The 12,211-nt window shown below is 51.2% G+C and overlaps 1 protein-coding gene across 1 annotated transcript; it reads right to left on the reverse strand.

Annotated features, from left to right (window-relative positions):
* Positions 1–492: 492 nt before the first annotated feature.
* Positions 493–4,856, reverse strand: LOC135293195 (uncharacterized). The gene is made up of 6 exons (XM_064407182.1): positions 4,615–4,856; positions 4,033–4,110; positions 3,829–3,921; positions 3,052–3,177; positions 2,538–2,688; positions 493–2,397 (listed from the first exon to the last, which is right to left on the reverse strand). The coding sequence occupies exons 1-6, from the start codon at positions 4,703–4,705 to the stop codon at positions 2,034–2,036; spliced, it is 903 nt and encodes a 300-aa protein (XP_064263252.1). The 5' UTR covers positions 4,706–4,856; the 3' UTR covers positions 493–2,033.
* Positions 4,857–12,211: the final 7,355 nt, after the last annotated feature.

The following is a 12,211-nucleotide window of genomic DNA, read 5'->3' on the forward strand; positions in this document are numbered from 1 at the left end:
ATAAGATTGTTTTTCAAGTTTTTAGGATTCTTTATTCTTCTATTAGTTTACGTGATAGGAATCTCTCTGTTTATTAGTTAAGATATATAAGTATTATTAAAAATGTATTAGTAGTGTTAGATTTAGCAATAAATGTAAAAGGTTTGGTGTTTATTATGCTTCAACTTTTCACATTTTGTCTTTGTTGAGACACAATCTGTTTTTATCATTAAACCAAACTTTGTTCCATTTTGCCTTTTTGTCTGTATGAAATTCCTGAGGCAGTGTTCGTTACATTTCCTTGGTGTCGCACACACGGCATTTGCCCTGAGAGAGCAATGGGGGCACATGAGTCCCCCCCAGGCCCAGCCCCTGGCTCAGCTGGCAGCACTTCCAGAGGCGTGTCCCCATTACTGCCAATGAAATCATGGTGGAGCTTCCTGCTTTGAGTCCTGAACATCTCAGCTGGGAGTGGCTGGGGAGGCTTTGCTGAATTCAATGCATTGGATCTAAAGGGGTCCTCTTGTCTCACTGTACTTGCTGGGATAAAAGTAGTGGATTGAGGCCTGTGGTAATCGGCGGAAGAAATGCGGCACTCAATATGAGTGATCAGCAAATCTCAAAACTTTATTGATAGGCACATACATTTATATTGGTGCTAATGAGGCCAATACATATTGCAAAAGTCGAGCTCATTTTTGGTTAGTTACTTATCAGCTAACTACGCCTACCTTAGCATTCTTGTGGCTACTATGTTGCAGCTGTCCACATCTTTTCTTCATATTTCTAACTAACGATCCTCTCCCCCATCCTGATGTTGCACCAAGGGCACAGTGCCCTTGCCAGATTTGGACACTGACTGCTGACTCCTATACCCATCTCCTTCTTGCTTAACTAACGCTATTATATCAGTGTGACCTTTGTCAACTAGCTAGCTGTTCACAAAATCCTCCACAAAAGTTCTCTGTTGCATTCCAGCTCTGGGCTTTTTTCCCATACTGCGTGCGACAAGACTGTAATTTTTATTATAATTATAGTCGCTGTTATCCATCTAATTTTTAAGAAGGCTCCTGTGATTGATAGGACATTCCTTCCCCTCTCACACAGCCCGGCTCCAGCTCTCCGCTCCTTGATGCTCCTCTCTTGAAGCTCTTCAGGGAGGGACTGCCACGACCTAAGTCACCACCTCGGGTCTCCTTGATGTGCTCACTGCTGGACAGCCATCCCTCGCAGAACATCTTTCCCTCTCTGCCCAGACCTTCCTGATTCAGGGCAGCATCCCAAATGAGCTCCCAGAGAAGTTTCTGCATGTCGCTGCTAGCCAGCGTGTCCCCGTGCTGGTGCAGGAAAGCTTTGTGAATGGCCACTGCTGGGAAAGCAGGCTGAGGTGGCACAAGCAGCTCCTGCACTGCAGTGCAAGTTTCTCAGAGCTCCTGTCACAGCCCCAGCCCTGCTCCCAGCTCTGTGCGTTCTACCCCAACAGAAACAGCCGCAGCAGGCAAGAACTTACTGCTTTTGGAAAAATATTTATTTATCAAGATCAAGAAAACAATCATTGTCTGCTAATACCAAGTATCACTACCACTAAATGTACCACTATCACAAAAACAATCACCATCCTCCAATATTAACTATCACTATCGCTAATACAATCATTGTCCTCTAATATCAAATAACACTATCATTAAAACAATCACTATCCTCTAATATTAACTATCACTATCATTGAAACAACCACCACCCTCTAATATCAAGTATCCCTATCACTAGCACTAAAAGAATCACTACCACTATCACTATTTATGACTATCACTATCACTAATACAATCACCCTCCTCTAATATCAAAGAACGCTATCATTAAAACAATCACTATCCCCTAATATTAACTAACGCTATCATTAAAACCATCACTATCCTCTAATATTAACTATCACTATCATTAAAACAACCACCACCCTCTAATATCAAGTGTCCCTATCACTAGCACTAAAAGAATCACTACCACTATCACTATTTATGGCTATCACTATCACTAATCATCTATCACTATCACTAATCATCATCCTCTAAGAGATGGTAGTCCTGCAGGTATTGGTAGGAGGGCCAAGAGGATGCTGTGGGCTGAGGTGACTCCAGGGAAATCCAGTGGTCCCGTGAAGAGGCGTTGTCAGCCAGAGCACAGAAGGAGCAGGTGGGCAGAGGTGACTGGTCTGCGCTCATGTTCTTGTACAGCTGGGCGAGCTCTGCTGCAAAGAGCTCAGGAAACAGGCGGCAGCTGTCCCTGAACCCGTTGCCTTGGGCTCTCTCGCCACTTCCCGCTCCTTCTCCTGGCTCTGCTTCACCTCTAGGCTGACCACAGCTTTGCCAGGAAGAGTCCCAGTCCTGTCCTGTTGCCTCTTTGTCCTCCTGGCTCCTCCTGTAGAAACAGATTTCCAAGAAGACTCCTCACAGATAGGAATTTGGAGCACAGTTTCCTCAGAGCCCTGCTAGGAGCCGCCTGGGCGCTCCTGCATGCTGCAAAGACTTCCTTGCCAATGGCAGCAATTCATAACTCACCTGTCTCTCTTCAGCAGCTGATGCATGACTAGATAGCCAGACACTGCCCCAAGCAGAAGCAAAGCTGAGGCTGCTACTGTTCCTACTAGGATGTAGTACTTGCTCGGGTCACGGTGTCCAGCAGTCTCGGCTTTTTGCCCAGCGGATGACCCTGGCAGGAGCAGAGACAATGCAAGAGTCAGCGTCTGTGCTCTGCACTAGGCATAACCCCACAGTGTGCTTCAGATGCCCAAGGACTGGCACTGCTAGTGGATCAGAACTGACATCTGATGCTGTCTTCAGAGATGGCTTCCTCTGGCTCTGGTGTCTTAGCATCAGGGACCAAGAGGGATCCCATCAAGCTCTCATGCACAAGAGCCCAGGGTGTGCCAGGGAGCAGCACTGCCCCATCTACTCCTCCGGGCTGCAGGCCCGGGCTGCGTGCTGGGCACCTGCAATTCACCCATGCAGAGCACTGCAGGGATACAGCAGAAATGCTGCTCTTTGCCCAAGACAGCATCTAGCAAGCACTCACCTGAATATTCCTCAGGCTCAGCAAGTGTCCTGGTGTCCTCTATTGGTTCTCTTTTTTCATGTGAGCCTGGCACAGTGTCACTTTCTTCCACTGCTAAGGTCTCCGGCACAGTCTCAGAATCTGTCTCTTCAGAAAAAAAAAACATTGCACACATGAACCAGAAGCCACTGCCCCTCAGCACAAGCACGGTACCATGGCCTGGGCATTGCGGCAAGCAGCGCTGACGAGGCCGCTGTCCCCCCCAAGACAGGAGGAATCGACAGCTGGATTTTCTGCAGTGCAACAAGAAGCGCAGAGCCAAAGCAGCCAAGACTTAATCAACCAAATGACCCACAGAAGGAGTACCTTCAGGTTCCCCCTCACCCTTGGACTCCAGCTTCAAGCCGTCCCTGAGCCTGAGCTTTGCAAGGGGCAGCCAAGGCTTGCTCTGATGTCATTGCTGCCTCCATGCTGTGCTGAGCATGTGGCGAACCCAAATTCAGCACTGGCCTTTGCCCAACATCTGGATGCCAATGTCTGCACAGAGCAGCCCTGGCCAGGAATGCTACAACTGCAGCAGCAGCTGGAGAAGCCCCTGGCAGTCATCTGGAAGCACAGCTGCGAGCAGAGGCTGTGCTGGACCATCTCTAGGGCTCCCTGCAGGAGCTGTGAAATGGAGTGGGCCTGCAGCAAGACTCTGACTGAGTGCTTCTGCCTGTCCAGGATACAGCACATGCCTACAGGAAGCAAAAGCTCAGCTTCCCGGCTGCCAGGGTTAACAGAGTGGGATATACTAACCAGATGGGGCTTCATGCAAGGCTGCCAGGAGCTCCTCTGGAACATCCGGCAATCCTTCAGGAAACTCTTCAGGAACCTTGTCATCGTTCATCCCTATTGTTAGATTTACAAAAGCACGTTAACCTATGACGGTATTTTTCTTGTGAATAAAATAGGGAAAAGGGGCGCTCCTTTTTCTGAAGGCAGGACAGACTGACTACTCACGCTTGAGGTACCAGCTCGGAGTCAGCACGGTATCTGCCCCTCGCTCAGGGGCTGAAAGAGCACTCTCTGTGTCCACAACTACAAGCAAACACCCACAAGAAGTTACCATCACGTGCACTGCCCTGATGGGCACACCTCAAGGCCTGGATGTGGGAGGCACTGCTAGGGCACGCTCAGGCAGGTCTGCATCCTCACAGCTGCAGGGGGGTCTGGCTGCCCTTGGGACACTGAGCTGGCAGCTCCCACATGAAGGGAAAAGGCGTGGCATGCCCACACGATCTGTGTGCGGGTCAGCGCTGGAGCCGGGCCAGAAGGCTGGACAACCAGAGCGGAGGGACGGACAGCCACTGCTGAGTGATGGAGAACTGGTGCTGAGCTTCCGGGCCTGACCCGACCCTCCCCACATCCTTGCTCCTTAGGAAGCTCTCTCCATGCTGCACCCGAAAGCAGCTGCAGCCCCTCACTCCTCCCCTGGAGCCTCTGCCCCTCTGCCTGCCCCGTGGTGCCTTCCTGGCTCAGCCATCCCTGCTCCCGGCCCCGCTGCTGCCAGCCAGGGCTGTGTGCTGGCCCCTGCCTGCCTACCTGCTCCCTGCCCAGCTGCTGGAGCACTCTGGGCATTCTGGGCTGGCAGGGCCACGAGAAAGAGCAGCAGGAGGTAGCGGCTCAGGACCATGATCCCCCCTGCTAGAAACACTCTGCTACTGCTGCTGCTGCTGCTGCTGCTGCTGCTGCTGCTGCTGCTGCTGCAGTGTTGCCCAGAGCGAGCACTGAAGAACACAGTGGGGCTCTGGAACGTGACATCAAACAGAGCTCTGTGACCTCATAACAAAGTGATGGCTGTGAAGGCCCCAATGTACGCCCACGTTACCTGTGAATTCCTGCACCTCCCCTCTACTGAATTTCCTTCTTCTGCACAGGAATGGAAGGAGCCAAATGGAGAAGGGCTGGAGTATTTTGGAGGCAGCATTGTGCATGGGAATGCAGAGGCACTCATGTCTTATTCCTCAGAAATTCCCTAGAAGAAAACCTGGATGAAGGCTGCTGTAAAAAGCCCAAATTCAAGAGTGTTTCTTTGGTAGTATTTTTGTCTGCAAGAATTGTGGCAAAAACCTGCTTTTCCCATGACTTCTGCTACACTTTCATGACCTTTGATGGCAGCACTGCTTCCATCCTGCACTGTCACGCAAACATGGCTGTGCAGTGCTGACGCATCTCCCCCGTCAGCCTGCTTTACTCCCCTTTCCACTTCCAATGCTACTTAAAGCTCTCTCAAGGAGCCCTGCTAACTCTGGAGCCGAGAGCCTTTTTCCCTTTGAGGCAGATGTAGCCCATGTGCCACCATCAGGCCTGCTGTCCTGTAGAGTAACCCACGCTCAAACTCCCACACTGTTGCTGGGAACACCAGGCTGCCGGCCATTCACCTCTAGAGCCTTCCTGGGTCTGGCTCACTGCACGTGGCGGAAGAAAATACCACATGCGCCCCAGATCCCTCAAGCAGTCATCCAGAGCCCCTGAGCTCCCTCTGCCTTGTCCACGGACACCATCAGGCACCGCCACGGGACACACACAAATGTCTTGGTTGCTGCAGATATCAGGTAACACTGCTGGCCTTTTAGCCAAGCAGCTCTTCTGACAAATAAATATGCATGACTTATGTGTGCCAGGCAACCTCCGCTCAGAAGCTCTTGGACAGCCTTCTAGAGCACCTTTGGTACAGTTGTCCCTGAAGCACCACTTAAGCCCCAGGTGTTTCCAGCTGCAAGCAAAGAGGCACTGACAGATTTCCACCCCTCGGGTCTCTCTCCAAGGCTCGTAAGAGTCCTATGCAGCTGACAAGCTGCAGAAACTCAGCCCATGGCATCCTCTGGAATCAAGCACACATCACTGCCCACTGTGAAGGCCGCAGCCCGTGATGAGCAGAGGGCCAGAGCAGGCTGGAGGGTGTCTTGGTGACATCTCCTTCCTACGCAGGACCCAGGCAGGCTGCCCAGCTGCCTCGGCCTTGGCTCTGAGCGCCATCTCGGGCCCTCCATTCCTGCCCCAGGGGAGGCACCAATGAACACGGCCCTCCTTTGTTCCTTGAGGGGCCACACGCCCAGGCTCTCCCTTACCGCGCTCCGCGCCACCGTGCTGCTTGGCGGCCTGTCACCAGCTGTGGCACCAGTGTCCCCAGAGCTCCTGTGCTGCTGCTGAAGCCGCCCGCGGCGTGTGGCCCGGCGGGGCGGCAGCGCTGCCCGCAGCCCGCGGCCTCCTCGTCCCCTGCTGCCGCCATTGCGCACGGGGCCCTGAGGGGCGGGCACGGGGCTGCGGGGCTGTGCCGGCCCCGCTTGCCGGGCCTCAGCCCCAGCTGCTGCCGCTGGCTGGCAGCGACCACTGCAGCAGGAAAACACCTCGGGCTTTACTGGAGTGCATACAAAAACTGCCCCTGGGCTTCTCCTTGTGTGTTGCTCTAGCCACTTGCCCGTCCCTTGCTTGCCCGCTATAGCCCTGTTCTTTGCCTCTTGCTCTCTATTTTGTTGTCCCTCCAAAGCTTCTTCAACAGTCTCCATCCCGCCCCAGCCCAGCGTTCGCTCTCTCCTGCTCCCTCCTGCTCATTCTGCGTCTCTTCCTCTGTCCCTGCTGCCCCTTCCCGCAGCTCCGGCCCCGTTCCCTGGCCCTCTTTTGCTCCCCTTGTCTCTCCGTTCTGCTTCCTGCCCCTGTCTCTTGGGTCTCTATTTCTTGGCTCCGCTCCCTGGGCCATGCTCGCTTCAGACTCCCAGGCGAACCGCCCGGCAGCCGCTCTCTGCAGCCGGGACACGGCGGGGAGCTCTCCTGCGGCGGCACGACAGCGGCCAATGGGGCCCGGCACCGGCGCCTCGGCCCTGGCGCCGGAGCGGGGCCGCTCCCAGGCAGCGGCGGCAGCTGGAGCTGCGGCCCGGGAAGCGGGGCCGGCACAGCCCCACAGCCCCGGGCCCGCCCCTCCCGGCCCCAGTGGCAGAGAGCAGGGATGAGGTGGCAAACCAAGGCACTGGCCACTGGACAGAGCAACACACAAGGCAAATGCCAGGCACGCTTTTTGCTGGACCCCTTTGAATCCAGAGCTCTTTTGCTGCTTCAGTGGCATGTCAGCTCCCTCAGAAGCAGACGAGGCATTTCAGAAAGGGCACTGCAGGGCATGAGCATGCATATGTCCCCCAGCTCTCAGTTGTGCATCTGGAAGGCTGCAAGTGTGGGTGTCTATATGAGAAGAGTTTGTCAGGCTTGCTTCAAGGCTAGAGGCACAGCTCTCTTCTGAACAGAGCCTTGGGCTGCCCTCTCAGGAGGTGGCTATCTCAGAGCTGCTGCTATCTCAGACAGGCCCATGAGAGACAGCGCACAGGCACAGCTGGAGCTGCTGTGGAGAGCAGAGGAGAGGAACAAGGCTGAGGATCTCAGTGCTTCCTCTTCATCACTTCAAAGGGAAGAGCATTGTCTTGGGACACTCTTTACCGCCTGAGCAAGAAGTAGAAGGACCCCCCCCAAAAGCCCACTGTCCAGAGATGCCTTCAAGCATCTCTCTGGCAATTGCTGCCGGCAATATCCTCCCCACACACTGCAGGCAACAGTCAGCCTCAACAGCAGCTGTGCTGCGTTCCTTGGACAGCAGCTTTGCTGCACTCACACCTCCAGCTTTGGCTGCAGATGGCCCAGCTGGAGCAGGCATGGGCAAAGGCCTGCAGGACCACCGTCAGTCGGACTCGTGAGCCCAGGACAGCAGTTCCCTGGCATGCTGGTTTCTTGCAGTGCCTCGCTTTCTTCATCTGAGACAGGCACTCTGTCACTTCTTTCCACCTGGAAGGCCTTCCTACATTCCATCACTTGAGAAATCCAGCAGGAAATACCCCCATCTATATTGCCTGAGTCTTAATCTCCCTGAACTAAAAGTTAAGTCAAGTCCAAAAACAGGAATAAAGGAGCCTGCAACTGCCACACTCGCTCAAACAAAAGATCACATCAAAGTTTGTGGTATTCCTCACTCTCCCACAAGCCAAGCAATTATTGAAAGAGCACATCAAACATTAAAACGCATTTTAGATCAACAGAGAGGGGGAGCAGAGGTCACACCGCAGATGAGACTGAACAAAGCTTTGTATGTTTTTAATTTCCTAAACAGTTCGTTTTGCAGAACCTGATCCATCAATTTTTAGGCATTTTTCAAATAACACGCAGGCGAAACTGAAAGAAAATCCACCTGTTTTAATTAGAAACCCTGAGTCTGGACAAATTGAAGGTCTTTTCCAATTAATAACCTGGGGCAAAGGGTATGCTTCTGTCTCTACAGGTGCTGGAATTAGGTGGGTCCCAGCCAAAAATGTCAAACCATATCGCACCCCAGAACGTGTTGACAAGTCCAGAACCGAGGAAGCAAGTACGCAGATGTGAGCCGAGCACAGAGATCCCTGGTCACGCCTGACGTTCCTTGTTCATCGGTGGAACCTGCAAATTCTGGCTTTGTGTTAATGTTATTTATAAGTGTGTCAATTGTATGTCAAATGTTTGTTTTGTAGAGCTGACTTTTGGCAAAAGTTTGGGTTTTTGTTTTTGTTGAAAGCAAAATTTTAGAAATTGATATATATGTAAGGATTCTGCCAAAATTTAGCTCATGGATAAGATGAAGCAAATGCAAGTTGTATGTTGGTATTGGTGGGTTTTAATTCTTTTTTGTCGTGCAGATTTGCCTGTGGAACAACCAAAACCAAATGTTTGGGTGACCTTAGCCAAGGCAGCCGGCTCAGATACCATACGGTTGTCTAATTCGGAACCAGAAAAACCTTTCTCAACCTGTCTGGTTGGTGTGCCAGTAAAAGAGTTGCCTTTAGTCACAAAACAATCCAATGGTAAGCCAGGTGAAATTGACAATGGAAACAATCCCACACTGAATTGGAACCTTTGGGCCAAAAAACTTCCGAGGTCAGCTTCTGAACCCCAAGAATTGGAAATCCTTGGTTCTTTAACAATAGATTTTTGCTTTACCTTCATAGCTAGTGCTTGGCGAAAAGGTGATCCTCCAAATTTCAATGTTACTCCCCATTACTTTGCATATAGAAATTTGAGGTTTTGGTGTAATTCTTCAAACAGTTGGGATGTGCTTCCTGAGGCTGACCTATATCCCCGGCAATTGCCTAAGGGATATTGGTTCATTTGTGGAGACAGGGCTTGGCAAGGCATTCCAGCACACCTTGAAGGTGACCCTTGTGGCATTGGGATGCTCACTGTAATCGCACCCTCAGCTAAAGCGGTCATGAAAAGGAAACAAAGGAAAACAAGATCTGCTCATCATTATGATGAGAACTGTCAGAGTGATTTCATGCCTTGGAAAGCTGCAAGAAGGGTTTCAGCAAGTATATTTTTACCCCAATTGACTTCAGCAGTGGCTTTGAAACAATTAGATCCAGTTGGGTGTTGGCTGAGCAAGCAAACTAATGCCACATCCTCTGCCATTAGTGATATGCTGACCGATGTTGATAGTGTTGGACATGCTACCCTTCAAAACAGAGCAGCAATTGACTTTCTTTTACTGGCACATGGACATGGTTGTGAGGAATTTGAAGGACTGTGTTGTATGAACCTGTCTGATCATTCGGAATCCATTCACAAAAGCGTACAAAAACTGAAAGATTTGACAGCCCAAATTAAAGAGGATGGTGAATCCTGGTTGGATGATCTGTTCCAAGAATGGAGCTTTGCACCTTGGCTAAGGCAACTTTGCAAGATAGGTCTCTATATATTGGGTGTTTTGTTAATGCTTCATCATGGCCACACTGTGGGTCAGCAGCCTGTCTTTGAAAGTGGGAGAAGAAGGATGTTGTGCCACTGAGGCAAGAAAAGTGGTTTCCAAGGCTGTTCACAGGACACCCCAGGAGCTCGTCAGGCAGCACAAGCTCCTGGGAGCGCTCAGTGTCTCTGACAAGCTCAGGAGGAGCTGGGCCCAGGGGCTGTTCAGCAAGGCCCAGGCCTCACAAGCTTTTCTCAGGCCACCATGTGGCCGCACAAGGCCGGGGGCATTCACCACCACAACCTGAAGCACAAAGTTTTGATGCAGGGTAAAAAGCCATGGCCCAGTGGAAGTGGGCTGTGTCCTCAGGCCTGTGGGAGAATCACAATGCAGATCCTTGTGCACCTGATTCCATCTCTCCCACTTTTCTAAGTTCTTGGTGGCAAGGTCATTTAGGTTAGACACACAGCTCACTGTAGCTTTCTGCACAATGAATTAAAGTGAGATTACACATCCCAAATCGTGTTCTCTTACCGTTTAACTGACTGATTTAAGGAATTTCTGGAGCAGCAAACTTGCTTCCTCAAATATTTACTGTGTGTGGCACAGAGAACAGAGGAAAGATTTAATATCAAAGGCATCGCCCAGGCAATGCTCTTTTGACAAGTTCTGCCCTGAGCTTTCCTGAGGAAGATCGGAAAGGTTCAGTGTCACTAGCACAAGCTCCTGCAATGGCTGCTGGCCAGCAGAGCAGGGCTGGCAGCTGGGAAACAAGTGTTGCCACAAGCAGCAGCTCAACCAGGGCAGCAAATCCAGAGCAGGGAAGGAGCTGATCTGAAGGCCAAACCCCCTTTTAGCTCCTCCCAAGAGGGCTGGAACAGTTCCTCATCCCAGTGAGGTGCAGTGCTGGACCCCACAGCTCTGTGTGAGCACTGGACAAAAGTTTGCTCCCACTGGCTGGTGCGATGGTTTCTACAGGAGCTCTGGGCTCCTGTTTGTGCTGGACACAAGGAGGAGACGAGGAGCCAAGTGCACTGACACACTTTTGCCTTGAGCATAGCCCGGCCTGGACCAAACACACTGCAAGGGTTCCCCTTTGGCCCATGTCTCGAAACATCAGGTGCACTGTTTGATGACTCAGGCTGGTTTGGTGTCAAGGAATTTGCCTCAGAAAGACTGGGTTTGTCTCCCTCTGTGCCTTCCCCTCAGCAGCATCGCGGATGTTCCTGTGTGAAGCCATCTATCCCATGCAGTTTGAGACAACTTAAAACAATAAGTTGTGTCCTCTAAACTGTTCCAACAATCCCCTTCCAGCAACAGGAAATGAAAACTAAAGAAAAAAGGCCAGTGACTTCTAGATACCAAACTGTCAGACCTCACTGTCCCCCCTCTGGAACAAAGGCCCAAAATGCCGGAGGACAATCCCCCCAGGACACGCGTCACAAGATGGCTCCGGGTTCTCCCTCAGGAAGAACAGGAGCTGTCACAGAGCAGTTCCAGCAGGAGATGAAAGTTTGGTGGCTCGTCTGGCATCTGGCACTTTCTCCCAATGGCAGAGCTCTATGGAGTGGTCACGGCAGGGGAATCAGCTGGGCTGGAGCCCCTCGTGTCTTTTCTGCCCAGTGTGGCACAGCTCACACTCTTGGGCTGGGAGTGGGACCGTTCCACTTCTGCCAGCACGATGTCCCTGGGCTTGGACAAACAGTTTTCTGCCAGGACAGCCCTGCAGACTGTTCCACATATCTTTCATAAAGCCCATAAAACAACTCCAAACACTCTGCCTACAGCAGCTTTCCGAAAGAGCTGCAGAAATCCAGGACAGCTTAAAGCGAGAGTCAGAAGGCTTTTGTCTTGTTCCTGCCTGCAGAATTCTTGATGATCTGATGCAATTTTATTCAAATGTAACATGGGATCTGAGTTTTTCTGTTAAAATATTTCATGATGAGTGCAAGCCTCTAGAGCATGAGGTACAGGAGTGATGTGTGAAACCATGAGCACATCCTCCAAAGTGGCCAGTTTAGTTGTCCATTTTACTATTCTTGTATTTATTCTACACTAATAAGCAAAATCAAGCTTTGCTTGGATGTAAAACAGGCACGGCATACACTACAGTCCTCACAGGATCACCAGGGCTGGCAGTGACAAAGCATGCAATCTGCTTCATTGTGAACCACTACAGAGCTACATCACAATGTGGGTTTAAGTAGCATGGTATTATTAAGACCTCCTTTTTTGCATGAGATACAAAAAGGAAGTCCCAAATGACCTTCATGCAAGCATGCAGTAAAGAACTGATCCTGCTATCCTAACAAAGCTTTGGCTTTGGCATTTACACTCTTCCCATTCATCTTTTGACGCAGACACTCCAGGTTTTCCCCCCCACCCCTGCAAGGCTGGCAGTCGCTGTTTCCCATTTACTGTTCTTCCCTAGAGCCAGTACAGCGG

Source organism: Passer domesticus, unplaced genomic scaffold, assembly GCF_036417665.1.
Source record: "Passer domesticus isolate bPasDom1 unplaced genomic scaffold, bPasDom1.hap1 HAP1_SCAFFOLD_85, whole genome shotgun sequence".
NCBI classification, from domain to species: domain Eukaryota; kingdom Metazoa; phylum Chordata; class Aves; order Passeriformes; family Passeridae; genus Passer; species Passer domesticus.

Bases quoted from the DNA above. Each gene is read 5' to 3' on its own strand.
- LOC135293195 (XM_064407182.1), bottom strand. From the start codon at position 4,705: ATGGTCCTGAGCCGCTACCTCCTGCTGCTCTTTCTCGTGGCCCTGCCA. The intron at 2,689-3,051 runs GTGAGTGCTTGC...TGCTCCTGCCAG, and splicing joins TGAGCCTGAGGAATATTCAG to GGTCATCCGCTGGGCAAAAA. The intron at 2,398-2,537 runs GTGAGTTATGAA...CTGTTTCTACAG, and splicing joins CAGCTGCTGAAGAGAGACAG to GAGGAGCCAGGAGGACAAAG.